The sequence below is a fragment of the Dunckerocampus dactyliophorus genome, chromosome 2, assembly GCF_027744805.1.
Source record: "Dunckerocampus dactyliophorus isolate RoL2022-P2 chromosome 2, RoL_Ddac_1.1, whole genome shotgun sequence".
Classification (NCBI taxonomy): Eukaryota; Metazoa; Chordata; class Actinopteri; order Syngnathiformes; family Syngnathidae; genus Dunckerocampus; species Dunckerocampus dactyliophorus.
This window is the reverse complement of record NC_072820.1, coordinates 8,888,058-8,908,329: the sequence shown is the minus strand read 5'-3', so window position 1 is coordinate 8,908,329 and position 20,272 is coordinate 8,888,058. Positions and strand designations below refer to the sequence as shown.

General features: G+C 40.0%; 1 protein-coding gene across 3 annotated transcripts in view; it reads left to right on the top strand.

Annotated features, from left to right (window-relative positions):
- The first annotated feature begins 259 nt into the window (after positions 1-259).
- The window catches only part of crtc1a (CREB regulated transcription coactivator 1a), a 35,557-nt gene continuing 15,544 nt past the window's right edge, over positions 260-20,272 (top strand). For 2 of the 3 annotated variants that reach the window (XM_054766911.1, XM_054766912.1), the window contains exons 1-11: positions 260-418; positions 6,379-6,495; positions 8,997-9,118; positions 9,250-9,309; positions 11,606-11,700; positions 15,026-15,111; positions 15,204-15,244; positions 16,308-16,498; positions 16,642-16,787; positions 16,911-17,003; positions 18,410-18,508. In XM_054766911.1, coding sequence (XP_054622886.1) covers positions 293-418; positions 6,379-6,495; positions 8,997-9,118; positions 9,250-9,309; positions 11,606-11,700; positions 15,026-15,111; positions 15,204-15,244; positions 16,308-16,498; positions 16,642-16,787; positions 16,911-17,003; positions 18,410-18,508 — 1,176 coding nt within the window. In that variant the 5' untranslated portion in view covers positions 260-292. The remainder of the gene's footprint in view (positions 419-6,378; positions 6,496-8,996; positions 9,119-9,249; positions 9,310-11,605; positions 11,701-15,025; positions 15,112-15,203; positions 15,245-16,307; positions 16,499-16,641; positions 16,788-16,910; positions 17,004-18,409; positions 18,509-20,272) is intronic. The other variant, XM_054766913.1, reaches the window with a different exon arrangement.

Genomic DNA, 20,272 nt, shown 5'->3' with positions numbered 1-20,272 from the left:
ACAAGTGTAAAGTCATCCGTCATCAACCGGGACGTTCCTGGAAGTAAGCGTATTTACAATAAAAATAAAAGCATGCCTTTGTTGCAGTTTCAGCAGTGTTCGCCAAATTCCACATTGTGCTCGACAGTCACAGTTTCGTGTCAGTTTCCAACAGGTATTAAATAATGCTGCACTATACTCCTACGTAATGTAATGTTAGGTGTACGGACTCCCTCTAACCGGAAGTGGTGTGTGCTGACTCGGTATGATTTCACACTGACCATTGAAGGAAACCGTAGCACAAGAGCGAAACATGGCGACTTCGAACAATCCGCGGAAATTCAGCGAGAAGATCGCTTTACATAACCAGAAGCAGGCAGAGGAGACGGCGGCGTTTGAGGAAGTGATGAAAGATCTCAGCATTACACGGGCTGCGAGGGTAAGGAAATCGTTGTTTTTTTGTTCCTCCTCCTCTTCTTGGTTTGTTGTGCGCGAGCTGTCAAATGTGCATGTAGATAGTAGCGTTACGCAGCCAGGCCAGCACAGGTAAACAATAACAAACGACTCTCCTTCGAGACAGCGTTTCTCGCCTTGTTTTCTTGTAAATTTGCAGCTGCCAAAGTGAAGAAAGCTGTCAGCGGCTGTTTCCTCCTCCAAAAAGTTACTTCGATTTTTATCCCACGCAAGTGGAAGCAAAAGGGGCGTGTGAATGTGTTGGACTGCACGATACAGCCTCCACAACTAAAACATACATTTTTGTGTTAACATACTCCAGCTGGTCCCAATTCATAGTGTGTGCAGTGTGTGTGGTTGGATAGTATGGGGATGTGCACCGTGGTTGAGTAAACTTGTCTGACACGTCCAGTGGCCTGTGCACACTGTGTGATTGACAGCCACACAAAAAATGAAGGTTGGCAGATTATGTGGAATTTAAGCCACATACAGCAAACAGGGCTGCAGAATAAATCCCATGAAGGTTGGCCAGACTGCTGCTGCACTGGCCACAGTGTTTTGCAGCATATTTAATCAAAGTGTAAATAAATCATAATAATGATGATGGATTAATGTCTCAATGTTGCCTTTTCATATTGATGGTTGTCTATTGTAAGAACCTCTTTACTTTATCTCAGCCCGTTTTTCTTTTCACTTGTTTAACATTAACCGCCTATTCAGTTAAGGTTTTATGAAGGAGATACTGTAGATTGACATGAATATAAAACACGCCCTCTTGTTCAAGACCAGGTTTCGGAAAAATATTTTGAAAGACAAAATTGATCTTTTTCTTTTAAACCATGTTTTCAATAACAGCGAACTTGTGCTTCATTCATCACATTTTTATGAATCATATTTCTTAGCTGCTCGACAGTTGTTTGATGATTCAGCTTTATTGATAAAACAGAATAGAATAATGCCTCAGTTCCGCAGTGGGGAAATTCAAGTTTCACATCAGCAAAGTGGACAGTAGCAACACAAAAGTATCAGACCGATTCAAAATTCATATGCACCAAGCTATGAGAAATGAGTAGCAGCAGTGTAGGAAACTACACAAATAATATATACTAGTGCAGGTGTGAATAGCCGCTGTACAATACTAAATAAGTACTGTATATGCAGATGTGAACATGGACCATTATCATGATCATTATCATCACTATTATCTTAAAGCTGTCGTCATAATGGCATCATATTGACATCATAACTCCCCCTCCGTTGTATGCTAACTTGCCCAACCTTTGAGATACTTTTTTCGAGTAGGTGTCGAAAAACTCCCAAGTCACTGGTGTGTGTGAGTGACAGGAAGAAAAGCTCTTGACTCACTTGCGGAGAGGTCGTTTGGCGCCAACTTTTGGTTTGCATGTATAACCCCCCCAAATAGTAGACTACTCCTCTTTTCCAGACAATTTTATAGGGAAAAAATACAGTCTTATGTCCGGGTCCTTGCGGTAAAAAAAAAATGTTTTGAAAAAGGATTGGGTTCCAAGAGGTTCCGCTGTAATGGTGAAGCCGGGAAATTTAGATTGCTCGTCTAGTGGCTGAATTATACTGTAGATCATGAGTCCTGCACCAAGTGAGCGGCTATGACATTCATCCATCAATTTTCTATACCGCTTGCGCTCACTAAGGTGGCAGGGGTATGCTGGAGCCTATCCCAGCTGACTTCGGGCGAGAGACAGGGTACACCCTGGACTGGTCGCCAGCCAATTGCAGGACAGCAGCTATGACGTGTCGTGGAAAAACTTGTATTCTAACTAAGAAAGATAATATCTTAAATAAAGACACTTCAGAGGTCAGATAACATACAGAGTCTGGCCAAAAGTAGCTTTCCAACTCAGACTCTAATTCAGTGTTCCCTCGCTACATCATGGTTCACCTTTCGCAGACTCTCTGTTTTGCAGAATTGTTTTTGTGCTTTTTTTTATGTTCTGCGTCCTGATTGGTTAAGGGAGAACACATGCGTTGTGTTCTGCGTCCTGATTGGCTAAGGGGCTGTAGAGCATTGTCAATGAATCTCCTCCGTGCCTTCCTGTGCAGTACAAAATGCGTTCGGCTTGCCAAATTTACAGAGATGTTCGATCGCTAATGTTCGATCGTGTGACTCTGAGGTGCTGTATGTTTGCAAGTTTTTTCCCCGACAACAACCACAATGTCGACGAAACGTTCTGCACCGTCAAAGGTACCTGCGGTTACACCCAAAAGGCAGAGGAAGATGCTAACCATCGCACAAAAAGTTGGACTTCTAGACATGCTGAAGGAGTTACGGCTGTAAGGCGCCATTACGGAATAAATGAATGTTCGGTTCGAAAACAAAAACGCTACAGTACTGCGGAACACAGCCAGGAAGAAGACGCATAGTCAGAAGAGTGAAATACGCGTGAGTCACTTAATAATTTCTTGTGTCGAACCTCGTAGGTTGATCATCAAATTCAAACGAAGGTTTCAACTTTTTTGAGAGTGTTTAAATAAGAGAGAAATGTGAGGAAATGTTAATGTCTGTCTGAGAACAGTGTATAAAGTGTATGGTGAGGGGTTTTACAACCTTAAAACGTATATAATCATTGGAAAAAAATTTGGCTATTTCTCGGATGTCACTTATTGCGGGTTATTTTGGGAACCTATCCCCCGCCATAAATGAGGGAACACTGTACATTACTAAACAGCACAAAAGGAGCCACGTTCCACCATATGTCTCAGGAAAGACATTACTGTCTTCCCTCGCGCCATCGCGGTTCAAACATCTACTCTATGTAGAACTCAACTCTGAATCCCCGACATCACTTCCTGTCCACACATCTAGAACCCATTTATTTAAACACACACGAGCATGAGTCTTATTTATGTCTTGTGGCTTATTTTCTCTGATTATATCTACTATATTGGGTAATATGGGTGTAAAGGTGACTGTAGAGGTGTTATTCTATGTTTAGAGCACTCTAATAATGGTAAAAGAAGCGTATTTAGAAAGTCATAAACAGGTTTTGTATGCTTTAACTATGAAAATGTTCTGTTTATTAATACTGAATCCTACTTCGCCGAAATTCACTTATCGCGGTTGGGTCTGGGGCGGAGAATTAACCGCAGAGAAACAAAACAAGTTATGTCCTTACGCGCCGGCTTTCTCCTCCCCCTCCAACCAGTAGCTGTAGAGCTGTGGTTGGTCGGCTTGTCTTAGTACATCATTTACATTTTTGTCCCTCCCGGTGAAAGCGCCAAAACTAAAGAAACAATGGCACAAATTGAGTATCAGTTCATCAAAGTAATATGCAATACGCACATATGAGCACTTATAAGAATATGACATAAATATGAGCGGTTTTGAAGCAACAAGAACAATAAAAGCACAATAAAAGTGAATGATGTTCCAGCTCCAACAACGATTGGAATGTTGCTTCAGTTGACATCGTTCACTACTACCACACAGGAAACTAAATAGATAGTCAATAATAGTTGTGGTTGGTCGTTGTCAGGTGCTGTTCCTAGCGTTTTGGTAGAGAATTGCAAGTCACGTGCTCAGCTATAACAGGATCATGACGTCGTCAAAAGGGCCGGCACAGTGACTACGCTGCAATATAATTCAGCCGTTAGACAGTTGTGTGCTATCTTATGTTTTCAGGACCACCGCACTGTCTTCACACCTTAGTAGGGGACAGTGTCTTAGTTGAGCTCACCTAAATGCTTGTCACACCCATGCCACCCAGACAACCCCCTGCTTGGAAGTGAATTAATGTACATATGTTGGGATAGATACAAGAATCAAAGCCAACAAACTGTTATAAAAGCATATCTATAACTTATAATAACTTATATTTTTGTCACACTAGTATTATCAAGTCAGGTTTTAGAATACAGTGGAACTTCGGTTTTTGTTATTAATCCTTTCCAAGGGGTCTGTCTAAAACCGACTCGTACGAAAACTAAAATAAATGTGGCCATAGGAAAAAATGTAAATCCAATTAATCCGTTCCAGACAACCAAAATTGTTAAAACAAAACACTTTTAATATATAACAATTATAGTTGCACATGCAGATAACAAATCCATATTAGAAAGAATATAATATAAGGATATATAATATATAAGCTGCACTCACCAAATAGAAAGCGAAAAAAAGATTTGTACATACAGTACACACTGTATGCCACGCTAGTCTATAAGCCACAGGTGTCCTCGTCATAACATGGTATTTGATGATATTTAGTACACTGAAAGATGTCACACACAAAGATTTTTTCTGACGTTTGATGAAATAAATGCTTTTTGTCAAACAGCACCTAACAGTGCGGACAACACGGATAGTTATACAGTAGCCAGAAAAGTCATTCATTGCCGTCTTGATCCTCCTTCTGGCAACTGAAACCACTAAAGTCGTCTTCTTCAGCGTCAGAATTGAGCAGCCTCATAATTCCTTCGTCACACACTTCGTCAGTCTCCTCTCTCTCTCTCTCTGTCGTTGTCGCTCTCTGTGTCACTTTTGTCTCGAGGCAAATTAGCCCTTTAGCTTGAGCTGTCCTCTTCATCACGCAGTAGTCCAGCCTTTCAAAACCAGTTGGTGATAGTGGATTTTTTGAAGGACTATAAAGAAAGACACACTATAAACCTTGCAATCCTACCTCCGCTCAATGTCCCCAGTGTCACAGAGTTCAACATCTGCCGCGCTCCAAGCAGTCCAAACAGTCCAAACAGAAGTTGTAGTAATTCTACATTTGATCAAACTTACTAAAGATTTGCCAGATTAAAACACAATCCCGGCTTTATTAGACTTCAAAACGTGATATTAGCGTGCATTTCACTCGTCAAATTAACTACTTCCTGAAGCTGGGAACTGTAGTTCTTTTAGCCATACATGAGCTGCATCTCTGTATAAGCCGCAGGGTTCAAAGTGTGAGAAAAACACCGGAAATGAGGGTAAATGATAGGGATAAATGAACATATAAAGTCACTTTTACCTGATTGAAGAAGAGGGACGAGGGGAGGAGAGAGCCACATGGATGACACCTTTGTACTTTGCTACGAGTTCATTCTTGAATTCAGTTGCACTTCTCACCTTCTTTATGAAAGTCTTGGCACCTGCAACATTGTTTGGCCCGATAGTGGGTTATTTTGTAGCCGTGCTCAATAAAAAAAACAAGTCTATGGAATGATACTCGGGCAAACGGACTAGCTTGTGTAACATTCTCATTGAGTTTCCCAAAGGAATGAGCCTTACAGGATATTGTAGTATTGCGCAAACTAAGCATCGCAAGATTTGGTACTGCGTGTGTGATCCAAGATGGCTGATGTCCATATCTTTATTAATACCACAGGATTCAATGTGCCTTAGGACAAAATACAACAGTTTGTTATGCACAATATTGTACGATAACCAAGGCAACATTTTGCCAAAATATTTGTCGAAAACAAAATCCTATAAAAACGAGGGTGTTCGAAAACCGAGATTCCACTGTATCTCCCTTTTCATGCTGCCTCATCCTTCTCGGCTTCCAGTTCTCTCTCTCAATCTCTCTTTCCTTCTGTTGTTGTGTTGTGGTTGAAAGGATTTGGACCGGCCTCTTTCTGATCTGGAGATCTTATAATATGTAATCCTTTGTCAACAGAGTGGGGATGAATGTATTTAAAGAAATGAACTCTCAGGTTGGAAGCTGAACAAAATAGACCCGCGATACAGGCAAAGTCATTATTATTAGATTTTCTGCCCTGCCAACAGTGAGCTCGCATGAGAAAATTTAATTGACCTGTTATGGTCTCCCTGATGGGAAAGAGAACTGGATTCCATTTTGAAATAAATATTATCCGAGGGCTTTGGGGACTTTGCTTTCACAATTAGTGTAGTACAGTAGTGCGTTCCTTATGATTATTATGACTGAATGTGACATGTGTGTATTTATTCTGTTGTGCTTCCAGTTACAGTTGGAGAAGACTCAATATTTGCAGCTAGGGCCGAACCGTGGGCCATACTATGGAGGATCTTTGCCCAACGTCAATCAGATTGGAAAGAGCACTGTGGATTTTTCTTTTGAGGTCAGCTACTTTTTTACGGTTGTATGAACTCTTGACATACACAGTAGACATCAGGCCCACCTGCACAATCTAATAAAAATCAATTAGACCTGCAACAATTAATCGATTATCCAGTTAATTGACAACTATTTTGATATTTGATTAATCATTTTTTGATTTAAAAAAATGTAAATATCTTCAGATTCCACACTCTCAAATTGTGAATATTTTTTTATGTAATCTTAGTCATCCAAGAAAGCAGACTTCTTGTTTTTGTGTTTTAGGCCAAACAAGATATTTCCACATATCAGCTTTGAATTTGGATAACAGTGATTGACATTTTTGCCACGTTTCTGATACGCTGCAGACCAAACCACTAACTGTTTGTGTTTGGTACATATTGATTTGGTCCATCTAGGGCAGGGGTCGGGAACCTTTTTGACTAAGAGAGCCATGAACGTCACATATTTTAAAATGTATTTCTATCATATCTTTTAACATTGAACACAATTAAATGCGTGCATTTGTAGAATATAGTAAGTGTTTGAATTTATTCTTTTTAATAACCTTGTTATATTGAAAGTAACCAATAATAAATAAAAAATGCTTCTTACCATTTATGCGACTTTGGATGCAGCATGGTTTTGCACCGTACTCTGTATCTTTCTTTCTTTTTCCATCTTCTTCGTCAAAAAAGGCTCTGCAGAATTAGCTAACTGACTATTTGATCAAAGGAGGGAAGATTACTTCTTGACCTCTTGACCCGGGTAGCTTTGGCTTATTCCTGCTGCAGAACCCAAGTTTGTTTCAGCTTGAGGTCACAAACAGATGGTTGGAGGTTCTCCTTCAGGATTTTTTGGTAGACAGCAGAATTCATGGTTCCAATTATCACAGCAAGTCTTTCAGGTCCTGAAGCAGCAAAACAGCCCTGACCATCACACTACCACCTCCATATTTTACTGTTGGTATGATGTTCTTTTTTCAAATGTGGCGTTACTTTTACGCCAGGTGTAATGGGACATAAACCTTCCTACCTTCCTACACCTACCTTTCAAAAGTTCAACTTTTGTCTCATCATACCAAAGGTCTCAAAGGTCTTGGGGATCACCAAGATGTTTTATGGCAAAACTGAGACGTGCCTTAATGTTCTTTTTGTTCAGCAGTGGTTTTTGTCTTGGAACTCTGCCATGCAGGCCGTTTTTGCCCAGTGTCTTTTTTTATGGTGGAGTCATGAACACTGACCTTAACTGAGGCAAGTGAGGCCTGCAGTTCTTTGGATGTTGCTGTGGGGTCTTTTGTGACCTCTTGGATGAGTCGTCGCTGCACTCTTGGGGTCATTTTGGTTGGCTGGCTGGGAAGGTTTACCACTGCTTCATGTTTTTGCCATTTGTGTATAATGGCTCTCACTGTAGTGTGCTGGAGTCCCAAAGCTTTAGAAATAGATTCATAACCTTTTCCAGACTGATAGATGTCAGTCTATTAACTAACTATTAACTTATGTTTTGCCATGTAGGTTTGGATTTTTTTGTCCCTTAAAAATAAAAAGTTTCATTTAAAAACTGCATTTTTGTGTTCAGTTGTGTTGTCACTGACTAATATTTAAATTTGTTTGATGATCTGAAACACTTAAGTGTGACAAGCATGCAAAAAAAAAATCAGGAAGTTGGTAACACACCACTGTATATTTCAAGAAAAAAATGATTCTCAGCTTTATGATATGAGATAAAAAGAATATTATTAGGATGAATTGCATTTTTTTTCTTTGTCACCCATTTTTGCTGTTGCTTTTTTTAAAATTTCCAAATATTTCAACTTTCTCCTTAAATAATCTTCATAAATGTATTTCTCATAATATTATGACTTTATTTCCAGAATATTACAACTTCTACTCCAACCTAATTTTCCAAAAATGACTTATTTTATTTGGTTTGTTTCTGTTTCTATATTATAACAAAAAAAAACTTCTCTTCATGCTACTGAAATGATGTTATTGTTCCACATAATATTACGACATCATTCCAGTAAAATTCTGACTTTTTCTCATTAGATCACAACTTTTTTCTCTGTGCCGCAGGCCAATAAAAATATATAAAACAGCGGCTGACCGCAAATGGCCCCGGGGCCACACTTTGGATATGTTGTCAAATGGTTTTGATGAATCAATGAATGAATTGCATCAGTATTTTTACATTTGACTTGCATATAATGATGCACATTCTACCTTGGTGGTGTAATGGAACATGCTGCTGCCTTTTGTGCAGATGACACAGGTTGGATTCCTAGCCCACGCCTGCGCCTGGATAAATAGGAGGGTTGCGTCAGAAATGGCATTCGGCGTAAAAACTAAACCAAATCAAATCATGCGATTGACTCACTGTGGCGATTCCTAATGGGAAAAGCCTGAAAGGAAAGAAAATATATGCAGTATATATGATACGCAGCTTGAAATATTTAGTCTTATTTAGTGTTAGAGTATAATAGAATGAAGCAGCAACCCGTTTCAAATGTTTTCCTGTCATTAGACTTCAGGGATGGACGTGAACAGATCATCACGACACCACGGGCTAGTTGATAGAGTCTACCGGAACCGAATCACATCCCCCCATCAAAAACCCCTCGCTGTCGACAAGCACGGACGCCAAATATCCTTTCACCCTGTTCTTTGGGTTGTAAAAGTGCCTCGCTGCCTTTAAAAAAAGACTGTAGATGTGTTGAATGATTGCTGTGAACGTCTTTCACTTTCCGACTATGTTTTCTTAACCTTCAGTGTCACATTGACAGCTGTCCATATGGCTCGGTATATCTGTCACCGCCACCTGATACCAGCTGGAGGAGGTAAGAGGCTCACTACATGAGTGTGTTTCATTTTTTGTGCATAGTAAATCCCTCACACCGGCTCTCTAGGAATTACGGCTGCCTTGGCGTCATTTTCACATTACTGTCATGCATGTACAGTAACTCACAAAAGTGAGTACACCCCTCACCTTTCTGAAAATATCTTTTCACGGGACAACACCGAAGAAATGACACTTGGATAAAATATAAAGTAGTCAGATTACAGCGTGTATAACAGTGTTAATTTACTATTCCCTCAAAATAACTCAACATATAGCTATTAATGTCTAAAGCGCTGGCAAAAAAAAGGGAGTACGCCTCTATGTGAAAATGATACATGAGCGTTAACACACCTTGGACCTTGTAACACTAACGAGTCACATGACATCGGGGAGGGAAAATAGCTAATTGGGTCCAACTTGGACATTTTCACTGAGTGGTGTACTCACTGTTTTTTGCAAGATGTTTAGACATTGACGGCGGTGTCATTACTTCAGTATTGTTCAATGAAATGACATAAGAAACTATTTACAGAAACGTGAGGGGTATACGCAGTTTTATGAGGCACTGTATTAGCGGCCCGAGCTGAGAAAGACACATTCAGTGTGGTGGCAAATGAACCAAACGGGTTCGACACTCAACAACATAATGGTGATGTTACAACAGGAATTAAACGGATTACTTCCCGAACATGTCTTCAGTTTAGCATGTACAGTCATCCCTTGTTTATCGCGGTTAATTGGTTCCAGACCTGACCGCGATAAGTGAATGTCGGCAAAGTAGGAGTCAACATTAATAAATGGAACATTTTTAGAAAACCTGTTTATGACCTTCTAAATACAATCTTTACCATTATTAGAGCACTTTAGACATGAAATAACACCCTTGTAGTCACCTTTACACTCACATTACCCAATATAGTAGACCAAATCAGAGTAATTGTTCTTTGTTTACACCACATTGCTCAATTGTAATGCGCAGGCTACGAAATCACTGCAGGGACACAAACCATTAGCAAGCTAGCAACCTACCTAGTTAGCCTCCAATTGACTTACTGTATTTTAAACTTAAGAAAGGGTTTAAAAAAGAGTGGGCAAGAAGGACAAGGTTGCCAAAAACTTCCACACGGAATGTTTTCTTTTCTTCTTCTGTTCTTTTGGCTGACTACACGCAGTGTGACGGTAATCTTATGTCATGTCTCAACACTACATGTACCTTTGTCTTTCAACATTTGCTGACTAATAATACAAAACAGTGATCATTTATTAATTAATAAATTTTTGAAAAAGTGCGATAAAGCAAAGGAGCGATAATCGAACCGCGATATTGCGAGGGACGACTGTATGCTGTTAGCATGTGGCTTTTTCACCATGTGAAGGATGATAATTTGCTGAAGGCATCTTCTCAGCTATTTTGCTTGTACTGTAGCCTGCTAGAGAGTCCGTCTGGTTATTAAATACATATACTAAACCTGATTTTGCTCCATATTGTTTATGGTATTGCTGTGTCATTCTCATCACTGTATAGCAAAGCTACTTCCTGTTCAAATTTATACCCCTACTGCTGACCAATAAGAGAAGAGAACAATGCCACATGGTTTGTTGTGAGCCATTTTAGTTCCCTTGGATTTTTTTACAATGTAAAGAAGTTTGAGTTTGTTTGTTGTGTTCATATATGCAAATAAAATGTTAGCTAATCGCTCTGAAGGGTTGCTTTCACAGCTATTGTTTAATTTTCTCCCTTATTGTTTGCAAGAATGTAAACAGGAAGTATAAACTAGTGGGTAAAACAGTGCTACTCATGAATTATGGACCATTCTAACAATTAGCGGGACAATTTATTAGGCTAAAGTAGACCATAACATTAGCCAAGTGTGCTTTCAGTGCAAATGATTGAGGAAATTACACAAGAGGTGCTGATATGCTGGCCACATACATTATATCAACCGAGGAAAAGTACAGTGAATTGACGATTTGTTTATATGCTACCCTATCATCCACAGATCAAACCTGATTGGTTCTTTTTTTATGTATCTAGTTTCAGTGGCTGAAAGGGGTGTGAAAACACGCATCCTGTTCATGCAAAGTGGGCCTGCTGTACTTTTTACATCAGGCTCATTTGTTCTCAAAGAGGCTGAATCATAAGTCACTTTCCACTCAGTGGGTCAAGTGAAATTGTTTTAATGATGAAGATAATTGTGGTTCGCGCCTGCCTGTTTTTTCCCCCTGCATCCTTCATCGTTTGGCCTCTTGATTGTTTACAGTGTCTGATTAGATTTTGTCCACTTGCGCTGCAGGACAAACTCTGACTCAGCACTTCATCAGAGCACACTAGCTCCTTGCCAGCAGGCCTCCTTCACAGGCGGGTCACAGGAGCTCCAGCCCAAGCGAGGTGCAAATGACATTTTTTTGTTTTTCATGCACTCAGCTTCATGGCTGTACTTCATAATATAACACATTTGTTTCTATTTTGGATGAGGACTAAATTGTGCATCTTAGAAGATACACACCTCCTGCATGCGACTGGATTTATCACGATGAGTCATGTTTTGTTTACTTGTATCTCTCCACCTCAACAAAAGTTACTGAATCCTCACTTAAGTACGGTATGTTGAAAATAACCCAGTGTGATTATTTTTGAGTAATATCATAATCTTCTACTGTCTCTGTCTCTAGTTTAATTCCTCAGTCGGTATGTTTACCTGCACAAAAAAACCCCAAATCATTGCATGAATTTGGTTGAAACCAGGGGCCTGTACTACAAAGCGGGGTTTCTCCTTAACGACAGCGCAGATCAGGGATGTCCCAATCCACGTTTTTGGTTTCCGATCCGATATTTTTTATAGTGTTGCCGATCCGATCCGATCCCGTACCAATCTTTTTTTGTTTTTTTAATAATAAAAAGCTTTTGTTCCAAACATAAATTTGTGGAATTGAATATGGTTACGATAATAGCTCTTCAGTGCATTAAAAATATAGCTGAATTTACTTTTTTTTGTTACACAGCGTGACCAACAATATTGTTTGGCTTTTGTAACAAACCTCAGTGAGTCAGGTCTCTAATCCAATAAAAGTCCATCCAATAAAAGATAAAATTGAAAAAATGGCTGTGCAACATACTTTTAGGGTAGGACTAATCATTTGACATGGTTATAGAGCAATTTGTGGCGTGATTTAGAATATTTAAGACTTTTTTTTCTAACAAACTCTTTTTTCTAGGGCCCTATGAAATCAGTTTTATTTTTTTCCCAAATTCCCAGTTTTTTTACCATTTCCAATTATTTTACCAGCATAGAGTGTGTGCTATTTGGTTTTGCAAAAATCCTTACATTTTTTGATGCAATACATCATTGGCCCATTTTGTCCAGTAACTGAGAAATGGACGTAGCTTAGCTAACTTTTCTAATGGGATGTCAGCCTCAGCACATATTGCTACAAAATCTTCAACAAACTGTAATGCCCGTGCTTGTGATTAAGGAACATGTAGTCACAGATGTCATTCCAATCGCGTTATTAATGTAAGATATTTTAATGACACCCTTATTTTGTTGACACAATTAGACAAATGTGACAAAGAGCGCTCTTATTTTGAAGGCCGGAATGTGTTGTGTGTGTTGAGAATGGCACTTGACGGGTGATAAGCGCTGGGTGCAAGAATAAACGTGCCTCTCGTCTTTTTTCATTCAGAATCTGCACGTCGTCAGTGGGCATTGTGAAATGGTCCTTACATTGAAGCACTAAAGCACAACACAGTGAAAATATACTCATCCGGCCTGAGTTGCACACACACAACTGCACTAGCTAAACTAAGCGAACCCTGCTAGCTTCCATTCACGCTCTGTAACAGAGTTTCCAAGGTTTTTTGCTGCCGTTTCGACGTGTTTATAAGTGTTTGTACAGTCCCTATTATATGCAACCAGTGGTTTGAGCGGCACTTCCCGTGCGAGCTCCCTACACCATGACGCAGCAGTCCAGGCACAGTGAGAGGGAACTACCGCTGTAGCTACGGAGCCGAATATCCGCCGTCCGACGTGAAACTAACTTCACCGCGGTCCGCCGCGGACATGTCTGCATGGTGGTGTTGCGTTTTCTTCTTCTTGCGGGTGGCGAGAGTCGAGTGGCAACCAGCTCTGAGGCGCATTACAGCACCTACCGTGTTGGAGTGAGTTACAAACATGATACGGCAACCGGATTGGGCCGATCTCCTGGCGGAAGCTGATATTATCCGATCTTCACAAATACAGCGGATCGGCAGCCGATCCCGATCCTGAAGATCGGATGGGGACATCCATAGCACAGATAGTAAGAGTAATTCAGGCTTTGTGCCACAACACTCTTTTGATTTTCTCCATAATTTTCAAGAGGAAAGTTGTAGATCGGCTTTGGAGGGAGCTTCTGGGGTCATATTGTACAAAATGACACGTTAAAACAGTGCGCTGACAGTGTTTTTTTTCTGTTAGCTACATCAATGTACATGTTATTTAAGTGTGATCACTACCATTGACACACTTAAAGCATACTACTCATATGACACGACTTAATGCTTTGAATATAATATTTATATTTCATTTTTATTTGCTCCCAAGTTCACCTGACACCACCCGGGTTAATTCCACCCGATAAAATAAAGTCCTGCAGCAGGTCATACTGTATGTACCGTGTATTAATGTGTTTTTCGTTAATGATGTGGCAAACTTTCAGTCTGTGATTTTCTGCCAGTCTTCCTTCCTGCATGTAGCAGCTACAGCCATGTTTCCTTTAGCAGGTATAATATTTCCATGTTCTTCATAATTAAAATCATAGATTGTTCTACCTCAGTGAAGTAGGCCGCTGTGCAGCCGGTAGGTAGATTGTTCATGTATGCGATTGGTCATCTGCTGCTAACCCCTCCCCCGTTACGTGAACGCGCGAGAAAATCCCGACTTGACCAATCAAGTTGGTGTCCAGCTTCGTAGAACCGCTTATCCTAAACCTTCAATGTTTGACTTGGTTAAGCCAGAAAACAAAGAAGAGATCTTGGATAAGTTAAGCATGATTCGTAGCACAGGCCTCCGCTTTTTAAAATGCATGTAAACACTTTAATTCCATCAAAATGCGAAGCGATTATGTTTTTCAAGGAAGGGTTGGCAACCCTAGACTCGATGCTTCTGCTAGTGACAGCTATTGGCATGTGGCATCCTCTACCCACATACTGTACAGTGGTGGCAAAAAGTGTTTCCCCCCTTCCTGGGCAATAAGGGGGCAAACACTTTTTCACACCACTGTAGCTAACTAAACAAACTGAAATGACCATAATCCTCCATGAGCATATTGGCCCACTATCGCATTAGAGAGAGCGCATGCAAACTGGGACTACATAGAGAAGTGTGAAAAAGAGAACCTGAACTGTTGCTAGTAACTAGTGCATGCACTGAGTGTGTGATTTAAGGGTTCAAATGAGGCATGACACAATTGACAGCTTTTGCTTTCCACAGTCCAAACACCTTATGCTTCCAAAAGCCAATCAAGGGTGCCATCATGGACAGAAAAGCAAACAATGCAATGGTATCACCGGAATATCATAGCTCGTATTTAGCAGATTTCCCTGATGTAATCCCTAAGGGTCATGTTTGTGTGTTATCTAGTACGCAGACACGTTTTTTTTGTTCAAACATTCTTGACATTTGTACTTCTGAAAGACTGAGGATGTTTCTTTTTATTTCTCTCCATCCCTGTAGTTCTGTTATTAACTGTACCAGGATCTGAAACCTTCAAACAGGAGGCTGAAGAAGATGAGCAAAAGCAGAACTGGGACTGCAAAAAGGTGCCGTGTCGACACTCACAGATATGTTCAAAACACTTGGAATCTGCTGCCCATTAACGATTCAAGTTGCACGTGATCTTTTCTCTGTTCAGAATGTTTCTAGAGCCAAACCCTACAAAGTTCCTGGAATTCAGTGAGTATTTTGGTTGTTTTTTTTCAATGTAGATGTTGGAAGATACATAGTGTATGTACGGTCAGGAGCGCAACTGCTTACTTTCTGAGGGGTACGCAGACACATTACATTTGTACTGTCTGTAGTTACAGTATAAGATAAGGCACGTTTTTGACAGTACACAGTCATGGTAATGCTTTTATTTGTTTCAAACATGCTTAACAAGTTACATTGAGGAACATCACAGAAAAGGAGTGTCCAAAAAATAGAATAAATAATAAAATACAATAATGAATCAATCAATCAATCAATCAAAGTTTATTTATATAGCGCTTTACAATAGCCCACGGGCTCCCAAAGTGCTTTACAATAAGACAAAACATAAGAACACAGCATAAAACATAAACACAAAGTAAACACAGAATAAAAACTCTATAAGAAAATGCTTCAGTGCTGCAGAGTGCTAAAAGCCTTTAAAAGTACATAAAATGGGAGTCAACAAGAACTAAAAATGCATAAAATACAAGACCGCCCTAGTCGGTGTTGAACGCCTGTCTAAAAAAAATGAGTTTTCAATTTCGATTTAAAAAGGCCGACTTCAGTAGTGGTGCGAATGTCAGTGGGCAGTTTGTTCCACAGTCTGGGAGCAGCGACGGAGAAACAGCGTTCGCCCCACTGTTTGTATTTTGCCCGTGGGACTTCTAACAGAAGCTGTCCCGAGGAACGGAGGGCCCTGCCGTGATTGCGGCAGGGCCCTCCGTTCCGTAATGAAAAACTACATAGGACACAAAAATAATAAAAAATAAATAATGACATTAAGGATAAATGAATACATAAATATCATTAATGAATGATTAAGAACACAACCGACATGAAGTTCTCGCACCAAAACTGAATCAAAGGGAGACTGTCTGCCAAAAAAAGAAGTGTGAATAACATAGCTCTGTGTGTTAATCATTTACCTGAATCTCTCTCAAAGCTGTCAAGTTTCAATATTTATATTTTTGCGTTTGACGTACTTTCTTTCACATTCTGTGTCACGGTGGCGCTTTCAGTTCCGTGCAAATCATCTGTTTCTCTGCAGCATATTTCCATATCCGGAGCAGCACTTGACCGCTTCCCTCAAACCGGTTGCCCACAGCACTGGTGGTTCGTTGCCTGACCTGACGAACATCCAATTCCCTCCTCCGCTGTCCACCCCGTTAGACTCGGATGATGCCGCAGCCCCCTCATTCAGCTCCTCCAACAGTACGCAGACGCTGGATAAAATACAAGGTAGCGACACAGTCAATGCTTCGTTCCTAATTGAGCATTATGCAGTACGTTAATCTGTCTTTAAGATGTTTTGGTGGTGATTTCCCACATTGTGCGCTTTTGAAAACGGAATTTTCCGCATTTCTTTTTAATGTGCCGGGTAGGAGTTAGCGCCTCTCAAGCACCAGTAACCATGGAGATGCAGTCTGGGCTGGACAACTTGGCTCCTCTCATTCTTAACACAGGAGACCATCACCAGAACTTGCAGCTCTCACCGACATCTCCACCTCTCCCTCTGTCTCAGCTGCAGGTGAGCCCCCAACCACCACACCCAAAACCCAATGAGATACTGTATTATAAGTGTTACAAGTCATAAAATAGATTGTATGCTTTAAAGATGTGTACTAACCACCTTTGTTGTGGCCATGTCCAGGTTGCAATCAACACCATGAACCTTGAGCAGCAGTTGTCCCAGTATGCCTTCTTCAACCAGCCGCCGTTGTCCCAGACACACCAGAATCAGCCTGTGAGCTTCCGATTTGAAAGCTTGGATGGGTGACATGCATCTTCTGGTAGATTAGACTTTCAAATAAATGCCTATTGTCGATTTTATGACGCAATCACGGGTATCATCGACTGAATGCCGTGGCTTGAAGGATACGCAAGACTTGGCAATTTAGTGCTATCATTGCAATGTTCAAGACAAATATCAGAGGAAGATGACGTTTGTTAGCTTTTTCATTTGTAAAATATTGTGTATGTGCTGAGTCAGTTTCAGATAAAAAGCTTATCTATATTTTGTGCATGTTTTACAGTGTCAGCTTTTACTTACCTGCTAGACTCTATAGCAGGGTCCTCAACCACCAGTCTGTGGGCGGGGCCGAACTGGGCGGAGGAAACCTTTCAGGCACAATGATAAAAAAATACACACAAAAAAAAATACTTTTGTAAATAACTAAATACAATTTTAAGTAAATGCATATAAATTTTGGAAATATGGACCATTATTTTATTCCAAAAATAATATAGTTTGAAGTTTTTACATGTTTATGTTGTTTGTTGCGAATGTCCCACTTTCTTTGGCAGTCCCTGAACGCCCCATTGTACGTTCGCTAGCCTTCTCCCACACTGCACAGATGGTCAACTACACTGTATTTTTATCGTGTTTCTTTCACTTCATATTTACTCCCAAATGCTGATACTTTGCGGGAATGCTTAAAGGTAAAGTTTGATGACGTTATTGAGTGCTAATGTGTATATTTGTTGTGTGCAAAGCTTCAAGTTAATTCATGCTAGCACGCTGCCTGTTAGCACACACGTCAAGCAGCGGCACTATAATCCTCTCTCTGAAAAACAAACTCCAAGCTTATAGTGGTGGATGGTGGGTCTGTATTCACTTTGTGCTTTTAATTTGATGTTGTTCCTCTTTTAGTTTTACACAAGACATACTAAATGAGATAAATTACATCGCTATACGACCCCCACCACCACCCGGTCCACTGAGATTTGTGGGAACACGAGCCGGGCCGTGGGTCCAAAATGGTTGTGGACAGACACACAGAAGCCGCAACAGAAGCTATTGCATGTGCCTTTTACACAGCACCCATAGCTGTAACTATGTGCGCTTCCACACAGCGACGCAGCATTTCACAGTCATGCTGTAGATAAAGATTATGACGTCCACACCGGTGTCTGGTGACAATTGTTTCAACACCACAGGAAAGGCGAAGTGAGTCTGGGTTGTGAAGCTGCATCCCACCTCTCTCTGTCCCACCTGACACAGGAAAAACTCGCCTTTTTTCACTCTCTGAATACTCAAGCTTATTAACATGGGTAACAAAATGCACGAGAAAATACAGAAAGTATCAGGTGGGATGTATTGTGGTTGTGTGCAACTCTGCATTTCAGTCAATGTGCGTTTTCATTCCCCAGCAAACAGGTGCGGTCCAGCTGCCGTCCTCCATGACCTCCTGTGCCACGTCGGACTGTCACACCTCCTCACAAAACAACATGACCATGGACATGAACATGGTAAGGTGTCATACCTGTCAACACATTTGGGGGAGGGGGTTAGGATTTAGGGTTAGGGTTGGGGGGCGTGGTTTGAAAACCCTGACTGCCCACTGCCCATGTGAAGCGGAAGCACACCTTCACAACTCTCCTGTCAGTGAAGGATGTTTTTTCTGCCTCAATATCTATACAAACCTGAGCTGGTATTCTGCGAAGCGAGTTTGGTGGGTTAGCGAGCTGTGTTGAGTGGAAAGCGAAGGTAGCTCTCTTTTAAAGCAGCTGTATCACCATGGTAACTTAGGCTACACTCAAAACCAGGTCCTGACCAGGTTAAGTCCTGACTTTGAGCTTAAAATTGGCTATGAAAGCGCCACTGTTTCACTGTGTAACTCTTTCGGAGATGGCGTCACCATTTATGGAGAACCTGGTGGATGCGGAAACAAGAACCCAGAAACGGAAGTACTCTTGGTGAATGTCTAAAACAGCATTGTGGGTCACCACAATGTGTTAATTCCACGACAGGAGATGTTATACATATTAGTGTCAGTATCAGTTGACATCGGAATTGGACATTGAATTGAGAGTATTATATTGGAGCACGGCGGGAAAAGAAGGGCAAAATACGAGTTTCACGGTGAAAACGGGAGGTACTCGTAAAGCAGAGGTGTCCAAACTTTTTCCACCGAGGGCCACATACTGACAAATTGAAGAATGCTGGTGCCACTTTGATATTTTGTAAACCAACATATGTAGATATATTAAGGAGTAATATACCTGTATATATTTCAAGAAAAAGCTGCATCTCAGCTTTGTGATTTAGGTGAAAAAGTGTATTATCATCTTAAATGTTGGCCATTGCTCTTTTTTCACCATTTTTGCTGTTTTTTTTCCCCAAAATATTTCAATTTTCTTCTTAAATAGTTTTTGTAAATTTTCTTTCCGTAATATTTTGACTTTATTATCATAATATTCAAATTTTCTCATAATATTCAACTTAATTTTCCAAAAATTACAACTTTATTTTGACTTGACTCATATTCTGACTTTTGGAAAAAAATAGGTTATTTTTTTTTCTTTAACGTTTCAACTCTGTGCTGCTAAAATTACTTGATGTTTCCTCATAATATTACGACTTTATTCTCATTAAATTACGGCTGTTTTTGCATTTCTGTTTTTTTTTTTATTTTCTAACTACAATATTTCAACTTTTGTAGATTTTTTTCTGGTAATTATGACTTTGTTCCCACAATATTTTTAGTAAAAAAGGTATTAGTCAAATTACAGCTGTTTTTTGCATTTCTGCTGTTTTTTTTGTATTTTCTAACTACAGTATTTCAACTTTTTTCTTGTACATTTTCTTCTCGTAATTATAATTATATACTTTCCATAATATTTTGTTGTTGCAACATTATAACTTCTTCTGCAACCTAATGTTCCAAAAATTACAACTTGTTTCTCATAATATTACGACTTCAAAAAAAGTCATTAATATTTCAGCTTTATGATACTAAAATAATGTTATTTTTCCTCATATTACATTATTCTTGTAAAATTCACATTTTTTTCCTCATTAGATTCCAACTTTTTTCCTCTTAATATTTAGATTTTATTCTTGTAAATTACTGCACATTTTTGCTGTTGTTGGGTTTTGATTTAGTTTTCTTGGTACATTATATTTTTAGAATGTGCCGTGGCTAAAAATGTCCCCTGGGCCGCACTTTGGACATCCCTGTAGTAAGGTGTTGATGAGCGTCACTCCCTTGTGGCTTCTTTTTGTTCATTCTC